Genomic DNA, 21,264 nt, shown 5'->3' with positions numbered 1-21,264 from the left:
AATACCCATTGTTACACTGGATTCCGGATCGCCTGGATTCGGAAGTCCATGTCCTGTGCCGTGCCGTGCCGTGCCGAGCCGGAGCTGAACGGACAGCCACCCCGCGAGTCCTGCGCACTCTCTCCCGCTCTCGCAACGCTCTCCCGAGCTGACTCCGCCCCCTGGCTCACACACACGCACACACTGCAGCAGTGTGTATATATAGGTGCGGTGAGCTCAACCGGTTTCCAATTCGATTTGGAAACTCGACTCGTCAGCGGGCCACAGTCGCTGCCTTCGAGTTTATTGCCAACTCTGCCTTGGCCCGGTGCGCAACGGTTTCGGTAGTTGGTAGTGCATAGTTGGTATATTCCGAGCTGAACTCTGCCCGCTTGTGACTGAAAAATGCTTGACATTTAGCCAGAGGAAAACTCAGTGTGAAGAAAATTCAAAGAGCGATTAAATACAATTTCTGTGACTGTGTGTGTTTGTGTGTGTGCGTGTGTGTGCTTTGGTGGTGCCTCAACTGTGATCAATCATATCATTGCCGATTTAAGTACTCTTGCTGTTCGCCATCGAATGGATATCAAAGCCTCGACGCCACCTGCCCTCGAAGTGGCTCCTGGCCAGCCCGGATCGCCCGCCGGAAAGCCGGCAGCGATCTCCGGCGCAATGCCCGGTCCAGGTGGAGTGGCCAACTCGTCCTCCTCCGCGGCGGCCAGCAACACCGCCGCCACATTCCAGCACATCTTCGAGCAGCTGGTGCAGCAGGGCGGCGGGAACCACAAGCTGCCGCCCAAGCAACTGGAGCAACTGCGTCACCTGCTCGGCAACGTGAGGGACGCCAAGAATCTGCAGATGATCGTGGAGAAGTTCAAGAACCTGGAGCAGTTCCACGAGCACTATGCCGCCCACCTGGCCAACAACAACACTGTGATCTCAACGGAAGGTGAGCTGCACTTCCGTCGGCAAATTTCAGTAGAAAATAGTGATCAGTTCGGAATAAAAGCAAGCTTGGATTTATTTGTCTAAAATCGGTTTTCCTCTTTTATAAGAGTGTCGGCTTTAACTTCAATTCAAGGTTTTAGAAAGCTTCAACAGGAAGAACTATCCTTACAATTAGATTGATTCGAAGCTAAATGGTATTTTACAGAAATTAGTTGAATCTTGTGTGCCAATTAGGCTGCATATTAAACTTATTGAACAAAAAATTGAAAACTGTGAGGTCTTTTGCAAATATGTTAATTGATCTGGAAGAACGTTGTCAGATATGCATCACTACCAAACATATTAGGCTGCGTTAGTTAAAATTCTGAAGCAAATTTTTTCACGTGTGGCCTTAGCCGGAAAAGCCTTGCAATTGTTTGATTATAGATTTAATTAACACAAATTGCTGCCGGACACGGACATTCCGGAGTGATCGCTGAATGGCTGAGTGTGTGCGTGTTCACAGCAATGTTTTTTAGTGCATTAACATGCACAGCGGAAAATTTGAGAGAAAATAATAAGCTAATTGCGAGACGAGGCAATTAAGTCGCTTTAAATCCCGCCGCACTTTGCGCCGCTTTCACTCGCCACTTGGCACAGTTTGTTTTAATTTCGTTAAAAATGCATAAAGCCATCAGGCAACATGTTGCCTACTTTCCAGCATGCCGTCGTGACAACTGGCCATTTTATGTGGACGAGGGCATCGCGAGGGGGCGGTTGCAATTACAGCTTTTAGCTCGTTAAAATCGCAAATAAAGTTGTGTGTGTGCGGCGGACTGGACTAAATTTTAATACTTTCGAAATTGCTGACAAATTTGCATAGGGTCGCGCAGCGCTGTCGTGCGCCTAATTGACTTTGGCAAACTGTTGGCAAACAGGCTTTTAACTCGGTTCTCTTGTTTTTTTTTTGGTTTGTGCTTTATTTCATGCCCCGCAGATAGCAACGACTTGGTTAAGGATAATGCCAGGAAGTACGGATCTGGTGGACAGACGCTAACGCCCCGCCACACAATCGATGCCATACTGGGCCTGAAGAATCGCAATGGCGCTGGGAATGGCAGTGGCAGTAGAAACCCGGAAACGGTCAGCGATGGTAAGTCACAACCCGGCATTATTTGGCCATTAGCCGTGATCAGTGGGCCCTGTCAGGGAAAATGGCAAATCGATTTCAATTACCCGCTCGCAGTCCATGGAATCAACAAACACAATCGCAAAATTGTATTAGCCTTGACAGGCAGTGGTGGTTTTGGGTGGTTTGGGTGCTTTTGGGTGGCTTGGGTGGGTGGTGGCGTCGAGACTTGCACTTTGGCAACGCCTCGAGATGCACGACAGCTGATAAGCAATCAGTCAGCGGTAATCGCTCGCGAAGAAAACGAAACGAAGACCTAACAAAAAAAAAAAAAGAAAAACGCACAGCAAAAAGGAAGTCATATTTAGATGGGATTAGAAACCCTCCTCAGTTGGCCAATTTAAACTTGTTTCAGTGGCGCGGGGGGAGTGAGCACTTTTGAAGGCTTTTTAACTGGATTATAGTGGGGATTTGCGGTGCCAGCTGGCGACGACTCCCCACATCCATCTGGGTGCCAAAAATAGTCTTCTGCACGTCATTTATAATTCATTTGGCTTCTGTTTTGATTGCCGGCAAGCGATTGTCGCTCTCGCGTCTCGACCACGCCCACCGCACACCGCCCACCGCCCATGCCACCAAATTGGCAGCAAGTTGCGAAAAAAGGGTCGGCACTGATATTGCCGCGATTATGGTTATGGCCATAACACCACAAGCCTGAGTCCTTGGATCATCCAAACCACCAGGTGAGAAATGAAGGAGTTGGAATTGCCATTTAACGCAGGAATAGTGTGCTTTTGGAGCGTATTTGGTTAATAGGCAGTTACTAAAAGGATATGGTTTCTGAAAAAAATGTTTTTAATTTATGACATACCATTTATGTAAACATCATCAAAACTCAACACCACAATACATCCTTCATTTTCCCATTCTCCGATTGACAAAAACAATCAGAAATTGTTCACATTGCGCACTTATCGGTTTTCAACTGGCCATTAGAAAGCCAAAACAATTAGCAGTAGGTATCTCTGCAATTAATTCAATTAAGTGGTTTCATAAACACTCAAAACAGACAACGCCATCGATGGTAAAAGGGCTCCTAAAGCGAATGGACGACCAAAAACAACAAGGTGATGAACAAATTGACAACAACACCGAGTGCAAATCAAAATGGCGCCGAGCGACAACAACAAGAGCACAGGTTAAATGGCCGCAAATTAATTAGAAACAGGCTAATTAACTGTGGGTGAATAAATCGAGGGGGCGGCAGGTGGCAAGGGGCTCAGCTACATGGCGAGCTCAAGCGTTTCGCATTTAAGCCATAATTAAACTGGCGGCCAGACACAAGCCGTCAAAAAGCATTTAATCTGACAGCTGGCGGCAACGGTGGCGTCCCAGAAAGCAGAAAGAGACAGCTACAGTGCAGCAGACAGGGATGGAGCGAGAGATGTAAAATTGAGATGTAAACAATCATTAAAGGCGCAGGAGGCACAAGTGCATTTGGCCAAGAAGCGAACAAACTGGCTTCGCAACATTAAGATCTAGATAGGCTAAGAGAATGGGCGAAAGAGTGGGGCATACCTGATTAGAAAGAGACGGGCGATGAGCGAGCTCTGAGGCAATCGAAGTGATCCCCTTCACGATCCATCTACACGAGATCTGTTCAGCAGTTGACGCGGCATTAAATTGAGCATTAAGGCGTCTTAATGATTTTAATGCGTGTCTGCGTCGGCGTCGTCTTATTAGCCGCCTTTGTGGCTTCTACCACTTTGTATGGAAGTCCCCCCGCATACCACGCTTCCAACAAGCACTTGTGATTGACAGTTTTGTTTATGGCTTGTTTCGCTTTTTGATATGAGTCCGATATCGCATCTCATCTGGCTGCAAAGATCTTCCGGCGAACAAGAAACCAGCCGAAATGTGCATTTCCTTTCGGCCCCTACCTGTTCTGGCCATGACTTTTAGAAAACGCGCTGCGGCTAATAACATATCAATTAGGCCGCCTAATGGCCAAGTATTGGCCCAACAATGGGAATCTGTCAAATCATCATTAGGATTAGACACCGGGTAGCGGGCAGAGAGCTAGTGACGCGATTAACGTCAATTTGTCCCTCAGAATTGGGATGGATTCATCGGAAACACAGGCCAAATTAGAGCAAAATGTCGGGAAGAGTGTACATTCTAATCTAATAGCATCTTGCTAAACGAAACTTTCTCGACAACTGCCCAACATTACTGAGTTAAAAGTCATAATCAAATTTCATTGCGCTAACGACCGACAAATTTCCAGACGCCAACTCGAAATCATTTCTTAATTGATGTGTCGATCAATCGAAATTGAGTGAATGGGCAGTGGCCTAAGAACCTGGTTCATTCACCACTAGAATTGTAGGATGTGAACTGGATTTTGAATGAGTTTTGAGATTGTTACAAACAGGTATTACTATTCACAGAGTTGTCCTTAAAATGGAGAAGTTATTGAGTTATCCCATAGAAATTCGCAGGACATAAATCATGTTCCTACATTGGAATTGATTTCTGGCATATTACTTCTTGATTTACGTCACCTTTTAACAAATTCCCCATGATATACGAGCTTATCCATCACATCATTCACACTTTGGGCAATTGCTTAGGAAAGACCCCCTCCTTCCACCCCGAAAAGGTAGAACAACTTTTGTTTTAACCTTTTATATTTCGCTGCTCACGCAATTAACTCACGCACTCCGTGTGGCAACTCGGCGGTGTATTTTTATCGTGATTTTTTGGTTGGATTGATGTGGATTGTGGGTCGAGGTAGGAGGAGAGGGGATCGGCTACTGTCTATCGCCTCATGTGGCTCCCATTCACATCTTTTGTGCTACTTCATTTGCAGAGGCTTTCAAAAGCGATTTTCGTAGTTAATTTCATTAGCACCACAGTGGCTCAAAATAAAATGCATGCTGGGCGTGTAAATTTCGATTGATTGGTGAAAACGCTCGCAGAGGTTAATGCGGGCCATTTACAATCTTCGTTCGGCTGCTGTTTAAAGTTAATTAGCCAAAATACTGACCCAATTAATCGAACTGTGGCGAATCGGAACGATGTGGCGCATAATTACATTAGGCAATCGACTAAACGAAACGCATTCGCAGCGGACTTACATCGAAAAGCAATTATCCAAAAGACTATCAAATAATTACAGATACTCTCGAGCGGCAACTTCCCAGACTGACTGCGTAATTGGTTTTGTTTCCAATTGTCCCGCCCCGAAAGCCAATTTGCCATAGAAATTGAATTCGGCTACCCAAAATCCCGTCGAGAACAGCCAAGAACTGAAACCTAAACCCAACATACCAGTATAAAGCCTGGCGCTTCGAAAACTAATGACTTCCTTGCATGTCACGTGATATGAACAAGCGCTAGTCGGAACGCCCATTAGGGACCAATGCCGCCTCATCTGGAACTCCTCCTCTGTTTTCTGGGAATTTTTTATTGCCTCACATTGTAAATACCTGGCGTCTAATTGAAAGCCGTTTATTAGTGGGTGGGCGGCCAACAGGTTTGACCCGCCGCCGCGGGTCGAAGGCTTCCATTTCTCGCCACCCCCTGCTCAGCGGCCAAATTAAATAACACGTTGTTATTAGCCGGGTTGTTCAAGGCTTTTAGCCAGCGAGTTGGCAAACAGCTTTATGACTTCCCTTCCCGCCTCGCTGAGCATACTAATTAAAATCTAATCAGGTGCCTGAATGCGTGGGCGCTGGAAGCTCGAGCCCCATTTCCTAGTATTAGCAATTGATCGCGCTCAATTAATTGCACACGAAATAATGGTTTCTATTAATATCATTTGTGGGTGCCAGAGATTTCAGAACTTCGATTGAAACGTTTTGGAAAAAACTATTCTTACTCCTCGCCATTTATTATTTATTATTTCCTGTAACCTTTGATCTCGTTTTCAGGCGCCGTTGACCCCTCCCTGGGCGACGAGGATGCCACTGACCTGCGCTGTGGCATGACCCTGACGCAGTTGCGCAGCATGGACAATCACATGGCCAGCATGCTGCAGCAGCACGCCAAGAACGGAGCAGCCTTGCCCTACGGCCCCCCAACTCCGCCGGGGGGTCAGCAGCCGCAGGTGCCGAATGCGACGCCACTGCACCATGGTCAGCAGATGGGCGGCCAGCCGCATCCCGGACATGGTCATCCCACGCATCATGGGCATGCGCCCTTTGGCTATCATAATGCATTTGGCTTTGGCCAGGCACATGGCTATGGGCACCAGGAGGAGGCGGCGGGCAATTACCTCAATTCGATGCACCAGATGGTCGAGGCCAATCAATTGCAGACCGGAGCCAATGGGGCCACCAATGCTCCTCCCGCTCCGTTGCCGCCCAGCTCCTTTGGCAGTCATCAGCAGCACTTGGCCGCCTTGGCTGCTCAGGCGCAGGAGCAGCAGAATCAGCAGAATCAGCACGGCAAATACGCCAAGTCATCGCCCACTGGAGCGGGTCCTCCTCCGCCACCGGGTGCCTACTATATGGAATCTCAGACGGCGCCTGTTGCCCCACAGTCGCAGATCAACTACGACGAGCGTTCAATGTCCTCGGCCAGCGATTTGGAGGAGGACGACGATGATGCGGCAAAGCTGCAGCTCGACGTGACCTCGCCGCCCACTCCGGCGCCACGTGGTCCGCTGGCCGCCAAGCGCAAGTCCGCCGGCGTCTTCTGTGATGATAATGAGCCAAAATTAGCCAACGGCCAGTTGCCAGGCGGCAATTACGGCATTCGGCCGCATCATCAGCAGCAGTCGCACCACCAACAACAGCAGCAGCAGCAGCAGCAGCATCAGCAACTGCAACAGCAGCAGGGCTTTCAGCACGACTTTCGTAACAGCGGGAGTGGCAATCCCAACGGCAACAGCAACTCCAACGATCATGGCGAGCGCTTAAATGCGGACAGCGACAGTTTGGTCAACGGCAGCTGCGCCTCCAGCGAGGAGCTCAACCAGACCAACAGCAGCGAGCAGGGCGAGAAGATCACATCCGGCAGCGACGACGAGGGTGGGTACAATCCTTTCATAAAAGATCCTTTCGGCAAAGCACTTACAAATCATAGTCCTCCAAAGTCACCTGGAACTGATTACTTGTAGATGTTTTAGTGGCATAAGATACAAGTATCTGAACATACACGTATCTTATTTCCAACTGTACTCTTAGCCCTAATGTTAAACAATTTTCAATGACCCTCTATGGAATTCTCCGCAAATATCTGTATTGGCAGGCCAGGATGATAACTGCGCCAAGAAGAAACACCGTCGCAACCGGACCACCTTCACCACCTACCAGCTCCATGAACTTGAGAGGGCCTTCGAGAAGTCCCACTACCCCGATGTCTACTCCCGCGAGGAGCTGGCCATGAAGGTGAACCTGCCCGAGGTCCGCGTCCAGGTGAGTCACCTCCAGTACCTCCCATATCAGCAGTATCTCCCGTATCTCTTGTGTCTGCAAGTGATTTACACCCGAGCCTCCACTAATTGGGAAATCAACGTGTCTGCAGCTGGAGTAACCGCCAGCCAGGCTCCGGAAATTAAACAATTTCCGTTTGCTATTTATTTTAACGAAATTAAGTTGTACCCGCTCTCTATCATCCCCTTGCATCTAAAACTCTTGTGAATGCAAGGTGCTAGAAGTGCATACATTTGGAATTGCTGGCAGGGATTTATGGCCGGAGATCCTTAATGAGAGGAGAACTGCATATTTGCATTATTTAATTGACTAGCAAGCCGATTGGTAGTACCATGCCCTACCTTATCCCTCAAATTGCAAAAGAAAAGGATCTTGCATAGTTATTTCTTACTTACAATGAATTCAAATCAGTTGAATTGGTCGCCTACATTTACATATTCGAATTAAACTTCTTTATTTTGCCATAACTCTTTGAGCCATTCACCGATGTTTTTGGGACTTGATTTCCCCTCGAGAGCGATAATAATTGTCAAACTTTGCGCATAACTTGGCTCCGAGTGCATGAAACAATTTATGTCTCAATAGGAAAATGACAGCGCCGAAAGAGTTCGCAAGTTTGTCGGTGGCCCATTGAATGGGTTTCCTTTTCTTCCGCGGAGAGAATTATGCATTTTATGCGACTATGCGCTTTTATGCTCCACGACTTTGGGGCACTGCCAGTGCGGCGATGTGGCAATGTGGCAATGTGGCGATATGGCGGGATGCCATGTCTGGCAGCCATTCGTTTCGGGTGGCAAATTGTGACGTGAACGGGCAGGGCGCCTCGTAAATTCCATTCACAGCGGTGTAGCATAAAAAAACGCTTAAGCAGCAACAACTATCGATGGGTGACAGTGGGTGTTGCACAAACAAAAATTCACGATGGGCATTTAATACAAATGTATGTATAGTTAGGCAAGGAAAACTTAACAGATTCTTTCTCAAACCAAATGCTAAAATGTTATTTTATGCACACCACAAAACACTGCCACATAGATTGTTTATAAAGTAGCTTCCTATATTTTTCTGTGTAGTCCTGTATCCTGTGGCTGCTGCAAGCTCTGGAGTGGACCAGGCAGTTGGCATAGTTTTCCGACCGCAAAAGTGGGTGTAGCACTGCCCCCCACCCGGTAAATGCAAAGGACATATCAAATTTCACGATTTCGTTTCGTTTCCTCGGCCGACAAATCATTTTTATTGACTAAACATTATCGTGCCCACAGCCAGAGTTGGCGACACTGTCGTCGGCGTCTCCAACACAACACAGGACATAAATAAATAAACAAATACCGAAAATGCCGTATGTATTTATGGTTGTATCTATAGCCCCGGCTATATAGCCGCCGCACAAACGAAATACAAAGGTAATGAAGCGAAATCGCATAAAAATTTCTCCTTCTGAGCCTTCTCAGCCTTCTGGCCCTCATGTGTCACTTTGTCAAATTGACACGAATTCAAATTATGCCAGCAGGAACCGAAACGAGCTATGGCCATAGAGTATTGTCGTCCTCCAACCCTTTGACTCGTTTTTTCGATTTAGTGGGCTGCATTGGGCCACCCCATCCTGATCCTGTGTGTTTGTAATCGTATTTGCGGTTAGTTTGCATGAAGTTCTAGTTATCGTTTTTACTCCTTTGCTACCAAATTTTTCCTCCTTTTTTAGGTTTTTTCTTTTTGCTCTTTGACTGGGCCTGGGAAATTGCTTGGTGTGCAACTCGTTGAAGGTGGAAATTTGTTTTGATTAAGTTTGCTGGCACACACACACACACACACACACACACACTCTATAGGCTGGGTAAAAAAAAAAAAATGAAAGGAAATGTAACCAAAGTTGACTGAGTTGTTTCTTTGCAAACCCAACCAGCCATCCACCAAATAGAATTTCTCGTTTAGATGAGTTCATTTCAGGGTTTTGCATTGGTCGCCCACTTTTCGTCGGTTTCTTTTTGCTCGGTTGCTGTCATTGCATTGTAATAGATTTGTTAAATGTTTGTTTAAAAAGTTTGATTGGATTTTGCATTTTGTGTATGCCAACGGAATGAATTTCTCTGTGGCTTGTTTGATTGTTGTTTAAATGGCAATATACGTTGACAGACGAGTTGCCGAACTATACAATACAAGTTCAATTGAAATTGTGTCATTTTGTGGTCTACCCCCAGTCGAAAGAAATCTAAACCAGGCTAAGGACGGCAACCGCAGCCATTAAGCAGGGGTTTGAGTGGCCTAAGCCCGGGGATTATCGCTGATGGTAACCAAAACAAAACGCGTTAAGCCAGCAAATTAAACGGTAGATTAACGCGAGCAAAAAAAAAGCCGGGCTAGACGATCATTAACACTTGCCGTGGCAATGTATCGTCGCTTCCCCCAAAAAGGACACCAAAAAACCCTGAGAGCAGCAACATATGTCCTGGGAGATGACAATTACTTTTGTTTGGATTACTCACGGACAGGGCTGAGTGCGGCTTTTTCGTCCTTTGGGAGGGTTGTCTGGCGCCCAGTGAAGGGTTAAAGCCGCCAGTCGACTCAATCATACGCCGCATTAAACCGTCGCCCAAAAGAGTTTAATTAAAACTTAATTTGCGATGCAGAGCGCAGAGAATCGAATACAGATGGGATTGGATCAATGGAGAAAGACATGGCTTCTAAACGAGGAAATTTGGGAAAGTATTTCTACTGCATGTCTTTATTTAGTTAGTATGATAAACATGGATATTTTCATGTGCAACGAGCACCTTTATTGGGTTTATTAGCAGAAAAATAAACAAATATAAGGTCGGAGGCAAAAGTTTGTGTCAATTATTTTGCATAGTCAAATGATTAAATATCGTAAACCTGTCAAAATATCCTGCGCCAAAGTAAATAATAATCCTGTGTAATAGTTTATTTATCTGCATATATTGCTCATACGACATGTGTGACGTGACACAGACAGCCCGAAGCGCTCTTTATATCCGTGTCTATCTATCCAATGTGAATGTGAATGTGCATGTGTGTGGCTGTGAATGTGAATGTGGATGTGCATAAACAGCAAACAAATAAAAATGTCATTTCACTAACAAATAAAATAGATTTTTATTGCATTCCACTTGGCCTGCGTCTTTGCCCTCGCCTTTCGGATTTGAGCCGGAGCTTGAATTCGGATTTGCCCCCTCGACATTTCCACATTTTTATGCTCATTTCGTTGTGCGCTCCGTTCTGGTTTCTGCTTCGATTATTTTTTATTGAATATTTACTTCAACTTTGGCATTCGTTTGCTTGCATGACCGTTTTATCGACAACTAACTGCCCACCCACCCACAACGCTTTCGTTTTCGTTTCCACATGCCATAATAATAATGCATATTAGCTTCATTTGTTTAGACCCGCTCCGTGCCCCCAGCGCCATGAAATCCTATACAAATCTAATAATGAAAACGATCGCTTGCCCAAATGCCAAACAAGCTCGTTCATCGCCATCATTCGGCAACTTGAATGTCCTGTGCGGGTCATCAAATCGCTTGAATAAAGCCATTGAATGCTTAAGTAGGCTGGTCCCACTGGGTGTTGGCAGTGCGAGGAGAAAAAGCTTTAGAAACTTATTTAACTCATTGTCATGCGGAGGTCCCTGCAGGACCTCTAAAGTCTCAATGGGCAGTTTTGGGGAGTGGCCGGCACTTTTAAGGCCATTTATTGGCACTTGTCCTGATTTGTGTCCGTCGGTGTTCAGTCAGTGTGGCCAGAGCAGTTAATGAGCATTTGCATTTCGCTTTTTTGAAGCACTCCCGCCTTCATAATTAAATGGCTATGAAATATGCATAGGACTCGGGCTGCAGCTGTGGACTAAGAGCGGGTGGCGTAGGTCGGTTTAGGTTGGTGTAGGGTGGGTGTGGGCAGAGCAATTAACATATTATGCCACCTTGGCAAAACAATAATAAAAAGCGAAGGGAGAGGGAGAGGGAGAAGGGGTGAACGAGGGCCAGGCAAACAAAACCACCGCGCAAGGGTAAATAAATGTCAGGTCACAAAGGGCAGTCGAGGATAGGGGGTGGCTGTTCCATCCGGAACTTGGGCTTATAATATATTTAGGCAGGGTCTGTGCTCATGCCTGCATGCGCCTGGCTTACACATCTGCCGTTTATTAAAATGTATTTTGATCAACTGTCAACTAAAACAAAGCGCACTACTTGAGCGAAACTTTCAGGCACTTGACATGAGACGGCCAATTTAGGTAACACAACTGGGTAAAACAAATACTCGCCAAAAGGGTATACAATATGCTCTGAAAACGTATTCCGCTGACTACGTACTGCGATTATGTAAATTCAGATTTCCTATTTCGCCCCAATAAAGCGTCTTAACGCACCTCCAATGGGGCACCGAATTATGGTTAATTACGACTCAATTCCGATTCGAAGACAGTTGACTAGGGATGCGCGGGGCAGCGCTCTACAGAAGTTTGCCGCTTTCAATTAACCCTCATTAGAAGCGCTTTTCGGGCGAGCAGAAGAAAGCCCTCTGCGATCGAGACACGCCCACGCAGAATCCGTGTCGCAATTAATTAAACTTGAAAGCCAAAGCGCAGATAGCAAGATAGCAAGGATAGCAGGAGCTGCAGATAGCTGGTGAGCCGGGAAGGGGGATTGGGATTGGGATTGGGATTGGGAAGATGACGACGCAGTTGCCGCGCGGCTCAAAGGAATTTCCGATGTTGGAGGGAGTCTGCGGCGGAGATGCCGAAGGATCTGGCAGGGAGCACAATGTCGGCATCGTTTGTGTTTGTTTGCGATGGCATCCAATTTCATTCTTTTATGCGACTTATTGAGTTTGCTCTGCGCCGCTCCTGCTCCGCTGTGTGTCCTTAAGGTCCTGGTAGGGTTCGACTGTGATGTCCCGATGTCCTGGCCCGGCCAAAGGGTGTTGTTGTCTCCAGTTTGCGAGCCCGAGGCAAAGTTTAAAGGCAGCCAGCCTACTTCGCGTCCGCCTCTCATGCGCATCCTTTCCAGCGCTTAAGCCACGAAACGTGTCCTTGTGCGCGCTATTTACTTTGCCAGGACTCGGGCTATGATTGCGCTTTTCTGCACACCACCCACCTGATGGCTAATACAATGCGCGGCGAACGTGTAGTTGGAGTTCAGCCACGTGCGGGGGATTTGTTTTAGTTTGGGATCGGTTGTCTCAAATTCACCGTAGCCTGTCAACACATTTTAATATAAATGCATAAATCAAACGGAATGAAATTATAAATCATACACATGACCCCCGGCTTCACCCTCAATCGAGGGGGTTGCAACCCCCGAACCCAGCTCACCCAGCTCACCCAGCCCACTTGACATCACGGATTGCCTCGCCGTCGACATTGTCACTCCATTTGTTTGGCTTAGAGCGAAATAAAATATAAACCAATGTAATCAAGCGAAGACAATTACAATTACAATGAAATTATTTCGCATTTTGTCGGGGCTTTTTTAATGGTAAATTGCTTTTGCCAAAATATTCTTGGATCTCTGAGAAAACAGCCAGCCGAGCAGCTGTTAATACGACCCTAAACTCCTCGAGTGTCAAGTGGAAAAGTGGAACGTGCAAAGGGGGAGTGGACGTAATCGGAAGGTGGGTGGTTTGTTTGGAGAGGCCATCACACCCCTCGCTGATGGGAACGTTATGAATATTATTCAATTTGTACGCCTAAATGCTCTGTAATGAGTTGCACATCTGTTCGCTTCAGCGCGTGTTTTATACATTCTTTGCCTCTCGGAGTCAAAAGGCAACAGGATAAAGGATAAAGGATAAAGTGCGGGTGCTTTCGAGCATTTAGCTTTTATTGCATTACAGCCCTGCCCTGTCCGCTGTCAGATGTCAAGGATGCACTCAAACCAGTTCACAGTTTCGAGCGCGATTCAATTATGACTTTGATTTCGGATTGTGTAATCTGGTTCGGGGATTGATGAACCTTGTATCCCCTGTAAGCTTTCCCCACTGCGCATCCAAAATACTTGGATGCCTCAGGGCTGTCAGTTTAAATGAGCATTGGGCTTAAGTTGTCAAATTAGCGGCAACAATACAATTTCAATTTCGATCCACAGTCAATCAAAATAATGCCCAGGCCAGAAATAAAATGTAGAGGGAATTTCCAAAGGTAGAAAGGTGAGGGGCATGCATGCGATACGTAAAATTGACTTAATCAGCTTTATATAAATGCTTATTTTGACAATAACGCTGCGTTGAGCCCCCACATATGTACGCTAATTATGTGGGGCCCAAGCGGCTTATTATAATTTCAGACATCATGTTTATGGGTCTGAAAAAAAAGAAAGGGAAATGAACAAAAAACAGAAATCAAGAAATCAAGAAAAGCAACTCCTTTGCACTCCGAATTCCGTTCTCTGGTCGCTTTTCCGCTTTTAATTAATTCCCGCTGCCTGCTAATTGGTTTTATGCGTTTCCCAAACGAATTCCTCCCGCCGACTGCATAAATCACAAAACACTTAAACAATTTTCCGAGCTCTGGCCTCGGCGGCTCGTTCACGTTGATTACGTGCTAATTAATCACCTAAACAAATTTCGCTTCGGCTGGCAGGTGGAATAACTATAATAACGATATTATTATTTTCGAGAGCACGCAAATTATAATTAAGTTATCAGGGGACAAACTTTGGATACGACAGCGCCCGAAAACTATGGCGCGCTGCACTGAGAGAAATGTCTAGCTTACTTACGCTCTAATTGTGCCTTTAAGATTTTAATTGAGATATTTACTACAAATGGTTTTTGTATCTTTGACTGATACCTTCGTATTGATACAGGTAAATGGTAGCACGTAAACTTGGTCTAGGGATATATAATTTTTTACAGGTTTTCTGTTTGCAGTGCACCCCAATGCATGCATGTGCCCCAAAAATTATTCAAATTGAGCGTGGCAACTGCTTAGAACCGGTCCGAATCTGATGGGCGGAGTTTCCCTCGGGCCCTCGAATGTTGCAAATTAAAAGTGCGTCAACAGAAATTTGTCCCTGTGACTGTGTGCTGTGCCTGGGAAGTGGCAAGGACTCGGCCACGTTTCCCAGTGACAGTCGGGCTAAGCAACCCCGAAAGGAGCCTGGTATTTGTAGTCCTTTGTAGCCGATTTAACTGCTTATTAACTGTGCGTGCGCCCGTTCCTTTCGCTCGGAATGCTGCCCGGCATGTCAGCGAGTAAATAAATAGCTAATTAAATACAGGGTGCCACGTGGCGGCGAGCAAACACGCCCCGGCAAACAATCCGCCCCCGCTCCTGCATCTGCTCCTGATTCCTTTTATGAGCCACGGCCAAAGTCATTTCGAAGGGTAACAATTGAAATGCCAGGGAAATCCGAGTCCTGATCGAGTGGGTGTCGGATTGGCGCTTTCCTCGGCTTTTCTCATGGCGAAATTCGAGGCGGAGTCGCTGGCCGAGTCTGCGGCTGTCAGAAAATCAAGATTTGTCGCGTGTTCGGCCTTCGATTACAGGGCTCGCGACGGAAAAGTTAGACTGCAATTAGCCAGGTTGAGGGGAAGTGTGAAAAGCTGAAAAGGCCCAGCCGAAAGTGGGTTACTACCCAAGAATAGTTGCGATTTCTCACCCTTTGTGTTCATACAGAAGTGAGTTTTAATATATACGATGGAGAAAATCTTCTAGAATCTCTTACTGAAATACCACAGCTTACACTTCTCCGTTTCCCGGCATTTTCAAACGGCGGCACCGAGTGTAAATCAATACGCTTGTCGGCTCCTAAACTAATTAAAACATCTTGCGGATTGTGGCCGTCGTCAAAGCTTTTGTCTCTGCTTTAATGGGTCCTGCATGGCACAAAGCGAAACCGAAACAGGATGCCCGAGCTTCGGCTTCTTGGGCAGACTGAGAGGTTCGATTGAGAGGGTCCTGGGCCGGAACTAAAAGCCAACAATGGCATAAAAAACATGTCATAAACTAGCAGGGCCAGGACTCCACGCTGCGGCATTGTCCCAAAAAAATTATGACAGGCCACTGAAAGAATTGAATCGGACTGCTGAATGCTTCGTGTCTGTCGCTGTCTGGAACTGGGACAGCCCTATAATTAGGCTCCCCCTGGCAGGATTTGAGGATTTTTTAATTGAATTAAAGCTTGCGCGAGGAGCGGCCAGAGTTCCCATGCAATTCGCATTCGGGGTTATTACCTTAGGCGCCGCTATCAATATCCTTGAACGCAACGGGTTGTCCTGTCCCGACTGCCCCGGCTGCCCCGACTGCCCGACTTTCGAATCATTGCCCCTGGGGTCGGCTCTCTAATTGCAGGACAAGCTGGGGCAAAATTATTTTGCTGCCATGCAATTAGTTCGCCTAACGCCGTACGAGAACGAGCTCAAACAAAGTGCATTCGATGGCATCGAGTTTTCAATCAATTTGATTGAATTGCATGACAAACCGGCGGCACTGGGATAATTATAGTCCTGTTGACGGCATAATGCTTATGCCATAGTTGGGCACTGAGTTGTAAGTAGATCGCACCAACTGATACCCAGTGCCCCCCATGGGGAGAGATAAAAGGTTTCACTCTTTCTAAATGAACCTTTAACCAGCTTGTTTCTGGGAAATTCAGCAGTTACTGAAATCGATTTTGCTTGTTCTTTTTTAACAGAAACCCCTCAACGAAAAAAGTACCAACCTATTTACACCTATTTTACACATATTTATAAGCCCCATGTGCTGGCTTGTGGTCAATCTAAAGTCCCCCATTATGCACTTCATCAAACCAATACAATGGTTTTGAGATATAAGTTACCCCAGTATCCTTCGCCGCACTAAGGAACAGCCTACCGAAAACGGAAGTATGAATATTCCAACAACAAGTCCTTTCTGTGTAATATCTAGTCGAACTGCAACAATTGAACCACCACTCCGGGCCGCCCACCCCCTGCTACGCCCAACCCCCACGTTCTCTACAAGTTGCAAACAGTTTTATTAAGCTGCTGAAGCTCTTGTGTGTTAAAAGTCAATTTTCCAATTTGCAAACTGTCAGAAACATTCGAAAAGCAATTTCTGCCACACAGCGACTGAAAGAGAGGGCTGCATTGCCCGTTAGCGAATGTGAGAGAGAGATAGATAGAGAGAGAGACAGAGAGAGAGAGAGAGGGAGAGGGAGAGTGAGCGCACATTGCGTATACGCCTGGTATGCTGTGTGAGTTACTTCAACATCTATGTGGGGCTTTTGCCCATTTTTGTTTCTTTCTTTTTTCCTTTTTTGGGTGGAACGACACTTTGCGGCACAAGTTTTCCAATAAAACGGCAAAACTTTGCTGCGAACAAAATTAAAGAAGACGACAAGGAAAATGGTAGAATGACATTGCCAGAGGAAGAGCAAGATGATGATGTTAAAAGGGGGGGTTGGGCTTTGGGTTTTGGGTGGTCGCAAATTGTTTGCTGCCAATGTGAAGTTTATGAAAAAGATTAAAGTTGAAAAGTGGTTGCCTGATGGCTGGCAGAGGGGGGGGCCCCCACCACTGGGGGCGGCAGAGAGGGCGTTCTTGTGGTGAGTCGCGTGCTCCACATGAATGCCAAATTGCTGCAGGCCTGCTCGATAGGTGGGTGGGTGGTTGAGTGGGTGGTGGGTGCTGGGTGTTGGGTGCTTTTGAGGACACAGCCGTCTAAATGTAGCAAAATTGAAAATGGCTGAAAATGGGGATGCCTGCGAGTGTGTGTGTGTGTGTGTGTGCCCGCCTGTTTGTATTTGTGTCTATGGGGTGGAAAATTGAGTTTGGTCCCTGTCATGGCAAAGAGGGGGGCGCGGTGGGCAGTGGGTGGTGGTTCAGCATCAACGGCCAAAGATGAAAGCAGACAATTTTGCCAGCTTTCGGGTGGATGAGCGTGGTGATGGCTAAAGGTCATTATGATGTTTGTGGGCGTGCCACCACCCGCCAGCTGACTGCGAGAGAGAAAGCTTTCTCCTGTCTCCATCTCGCTTGCTCGTTTTGAGGCTTGTATGGCGGATTTTCATTATGGCGCGCCATGAATGGAAATTACAAAATTGATTTTGATGATTTAATTAAAATGAAGAAGCACAAACTCAAATTATAACAGCCAGCAAGAGGCCCTCTCTTTCTTCCAGCTTCCAGACCTCTCTTTCCCTCCCCAATTGAGTGTGTGTCTGGGTGTGTGTGGGTGTGTGTTTGCTTGAGTGTGGGGAGCTGAATGTGGCCTAAAGCTGCTAACTTTAATTTATTTTCCTCGTACAGATTTGAGAGACAGGAAATTAGACTTTCTAAATGGGATTTCAATTTGCTTGAGTAGGGAATGGAAATGGCGGAGGGGTAAGGGGGAAGATGAGGAGGGAAAGCGGAGCCAACGGCATTAGCCATTTTGTTATTGTTGCCTGTCTGCTCTGCTAATTGATATCCGACAGATATTCAAAGATAATCAAGGCACAACTCTAATTGGAACGGATTTGATTGGCTTTTGATTAGCATGAAATGAGTTTTCGATAGTTACAAATAAAATGGTGCTTTGGAAGTTTTCAAATATTTTCGAAAAAAGTTTTTGCACGCCAAGCTCATTTATAAAACCAATGCTAAAAATAATATGACTAAATAATATTAACTTAAATTATTATTTCAAAATCCAAACATATAAGTAAAGTGTTGTCTTATTTAACTTTGCGAAGATATTTGTCAGCTTAGATTGAATTTGTAACGCAGTAAATATTCAGGCGTTTACATAAAATGCCCTAGATAACTTGCCTTAACCCTCGTTTTACATTTTTTCCCTCTCGCTGCAAAGTGTATTTTTAATTAAGCCATTTCAAATTGCATTTTCCGACTGGCAAATTTGTTTTGCAAATCACTTTCGGGGCAACGAAAATAATTTTACGCACCATTATCCTTAATTAAATAGCCGCAAAGCGACTGAAACCCGAACGCACAAGCACATGCATACATACATACACACCTATAGATGCCTGTTTATGTATGTCCTTGTGGCAGGAGCGGCAACCAAAAACAGCAACGACTACAGCAACAACAACATTATTTCATGGTAATGAAATTTTCATCAGAAATAATTTCTTATTAATTTGCGCAAATTGCATTTAATTACTTTGAGCGTGGCAGGAACAGAAAGTGGGCGCAGGAGGAGCCAAAGGGGGTGGTAATAACCAGCCGGGGGGCAATGAAAACTTTCCCTAGATGGCTTTTATCCCCCTCTCTCTCTCTCGATCTCTCTCTCTCTCTCTCTCTCTCTCTCTCTCACTCTAATCCGCTGTCGCTGTCTCCTTTCCTCTCTGCCACTAATTAGACAGCCACACTAATACACACTCATTGTTGCGATAATTCTAATTAGAGCCAAGGCAACTAATTGAATTTTATTTTATTTCCTTCGCTACTTTGGCTGTGTGCGTGTAGGTGTGCGTGTGCGAGTGTTTGTGCTTGTGCTTGTGGGTGCTGCTCAGCCATTTTGTTGGGTCGCTTTTATGGCTGTGTGTGTGCATGAGTGGATATATCTCTGCTGGCATCTCTGTGAGTGTGTGTGTGTGTGTGTGTGTGCTTTCATTAACAATTTTGTGTTGGCCGCCATTTTGCTTTTTGTCTTGTGAGACTCGCTCTCTCTTTTGGAACTGCAGCTCTCTTTGTGGAGCTCTTTCGCTGCTGCTTTTCATTTCCGCTGTCTAATTAGTAGGTATTCTCTTCTTTACGAAATGAAAATATCTTTCGCTTAGTACTTGCCGCATAACGCCCGACTAACTCAGCGCGTTTCTTGTCAAGCGATTAATTTAATTGCTCCAGCCAGCAACCCAATTATCTAATCCTTCCCCTCTTTGTTTTCCAGGTGTGGTTCCAGAATCGTCGCGCCAAGTGGCGTCGCCAGGAGAAATCGGAGAGCCTTCGCCTGGGTCTGACCCACTTCACCCAGCTGCCCCATCGCCTGGGATGCGGTGCCTCCGGACTGCCCGTGGATCCCTGGCTATCGCCACCACTGCTGAGTGCCCTGCCAGGTAGGAGTCTTCACATGATCTGCTCTGAGAAATACTATCACAAATATTTATATACTTGGCAGTAAATGTAAATAGATTCCCAGAAGTTTCTAGAGTTTAATTGCACAGTACAGAAAGATAAATCAAAATTCCTAACCAGTTAATATTTGATAAACCTTTCCACCCGAAAGAGAAACTTAATTATTGAATTGTAAAATGCAGATGTGTGCTGCAGCTTAAGATGAACAAAATGTTTAGCATTTCTTTTCTGACCCTCCGATTTTATCCGCCCGCAGGCTTTCTCTCGCATCCGCAGACGGTGTACCCCAGCTATCTGACGCCGCCGCTGAGCCTGGCGCCCGGAAACCTGACCATGAGCAGTCTGGCGGCCATGGGCCATCACCACGCCCACAATGGGCCGCCGCCCCCGCACGTGGGACACGGGGGTCATGGTCAGCCGCAGCCACCGCCACCGCCGCCACCCCACGGAGTGCCCCACCCCCACGGCAGCCACCATGTGGTACCCCTTTCTCACCTCTCGCCGCACCTGTCACGCATGTCGCCGCATGCGACGTCCATGGGCTCGCCCCACCACGGAGTGACCCCCCTCGGCACGCCGCTGCACAGCAGCCTGCCGCCCAGTTCGACAGCAACGACCGTGGCCGTCTCATCCTCGCAGTCGTCCTCCTCCTCCGCCTCGCTGGAGTGCAGCGGCCCGGATGTCTGCATGTCGCCGCAGAACCTGAGCATCGGGAATGCCGATTCGAATGGGGATGGACGCGACCTGAGCAGCGACCTTGATGCCGGAAGCACCAGCAGCAATCCCGGCAGCAGTCTGGACAAGTGCGCGGCCAGCGCCAACATAGAGCTGCTCGATGTGGGTCGCGATAGCCCGCCACCTCCGCCCACTCCTACTGGCAAGGGTTCCAGCACGCCGCCGACGGACATGCGGAGCAACTCGATCGCCACCCTAAGGATCAAGGCCAAGGAGCACCTGGACAACCTGAACAAGGGAATGGTCTCCATTGTCTAGCCCCAGTCGGTTCCTAGCTAAGTGCACCTCCAATCGCAAGCAGTTCCCATTCCCCCGTATCAACTTTTAGGTGTGTTCTAAGTTTAGTGAATTTCGTGTTGTAAGTACTTATTTCCGAGGCAGTTTCTTATATGGTAAACTCAACATGTGCAAAGTGTATTTGTAAAATTTTAATTACTTCAATGAAAACGGCTGAAGAAGAAGTCTATTCCTAATGCATATTAGCACAAAATAAATATGACAAGTTTTAGCTCAATATATATGTGTTTTTCTTGCCGGGATGGGGATAATTTATGACACAGGATAATCATGTTCGTATATATGTAGAAAAACATTGTCATTTGATACATTATTAATATACATAAAATATATACATAGGTAACGTTCTTATTTTAGGATTTTTGTAAGTTTCTGGAAAGGTGTTCAATTAGCAGGGGAGCTAATCAGCGAATTAATCAGTCATCAGTAATACAACTTTTCGGGCCAATTATGAATGCTTATCTGCCCCACTAATCGGCTGTGCAAGGCTACTTAATGACTTGATTAATAAGAAAATCGGGAGACATTGAGCAGAAAATGCTGACGAGCAGTAATTAAATGCAATTAAAAAGGACTAAATGCACTGCAAACAAAGGACTCATGTGGGAATGGGCTGAAACAGGTGCAGTAGCCGCTGTTGAATCTAATAAAGTAACGAATACAATTATAATTGATTAACGCCGCGGGCAATTAAAATGCAAGCATGTTGCCCACTCCAGGGGGTAGCAATATGAATGTGTTTTC

At 46.3% G+C, this 21,264-nt stretch overlaps 1 protein-coding gene across 1 annotated transcript; it reads left to right on the top strand.

The window, feature by feature from the left end:
- Positions 1-232: 232 nt before the first annotated feature.
- LOC6547824 (retinal homeobox protein Rx) lies at positions 233-20,726 on the top strand. Its single transcript, XM_001974936.3, has 6 exons — positions 233-928; positions 1,904-2,059; positions 5,971-7,071; positions 7,292-7,458; positions 19,304-19,469; positions 19,745-20,726. The coding sequence occupies exons 1-6, from the start codon at positions 559-561 to the stop codon at positions 20,479-20,481; spliced, it is 2,697 nt and encodes an 898-aa protein (XP_001974972.1). The 5' UTR covers positions 233-558; the 3' UTR covers positions 20,482-20,726.
- The last annotated feature ends 538 nt before the right edge of the window (positions 20,727-21,264 follow it).

The sequence above is a fragment of the Drosophila erecta genome, unplaced genomic scaffold (assembly GCF_003286155.1).
Source record: "Drosophila erecta strain 14021-0224.00,06,07 unplaced genomic scaffold, DereRS2 tig00000092-arrow-pilon, whole genome shotgun sequence".
NCBI lineage: Eukaryota > Metazoa > Arthropoda > Insecta > Diptera > Drosophilidae > Drosophila > Drosophila erecta.
The sequence above is the reverse complement of the archived record's forward strand: the minus strand, read 5'-3'. Positions and strand labels throughout refer to the sequence as shown.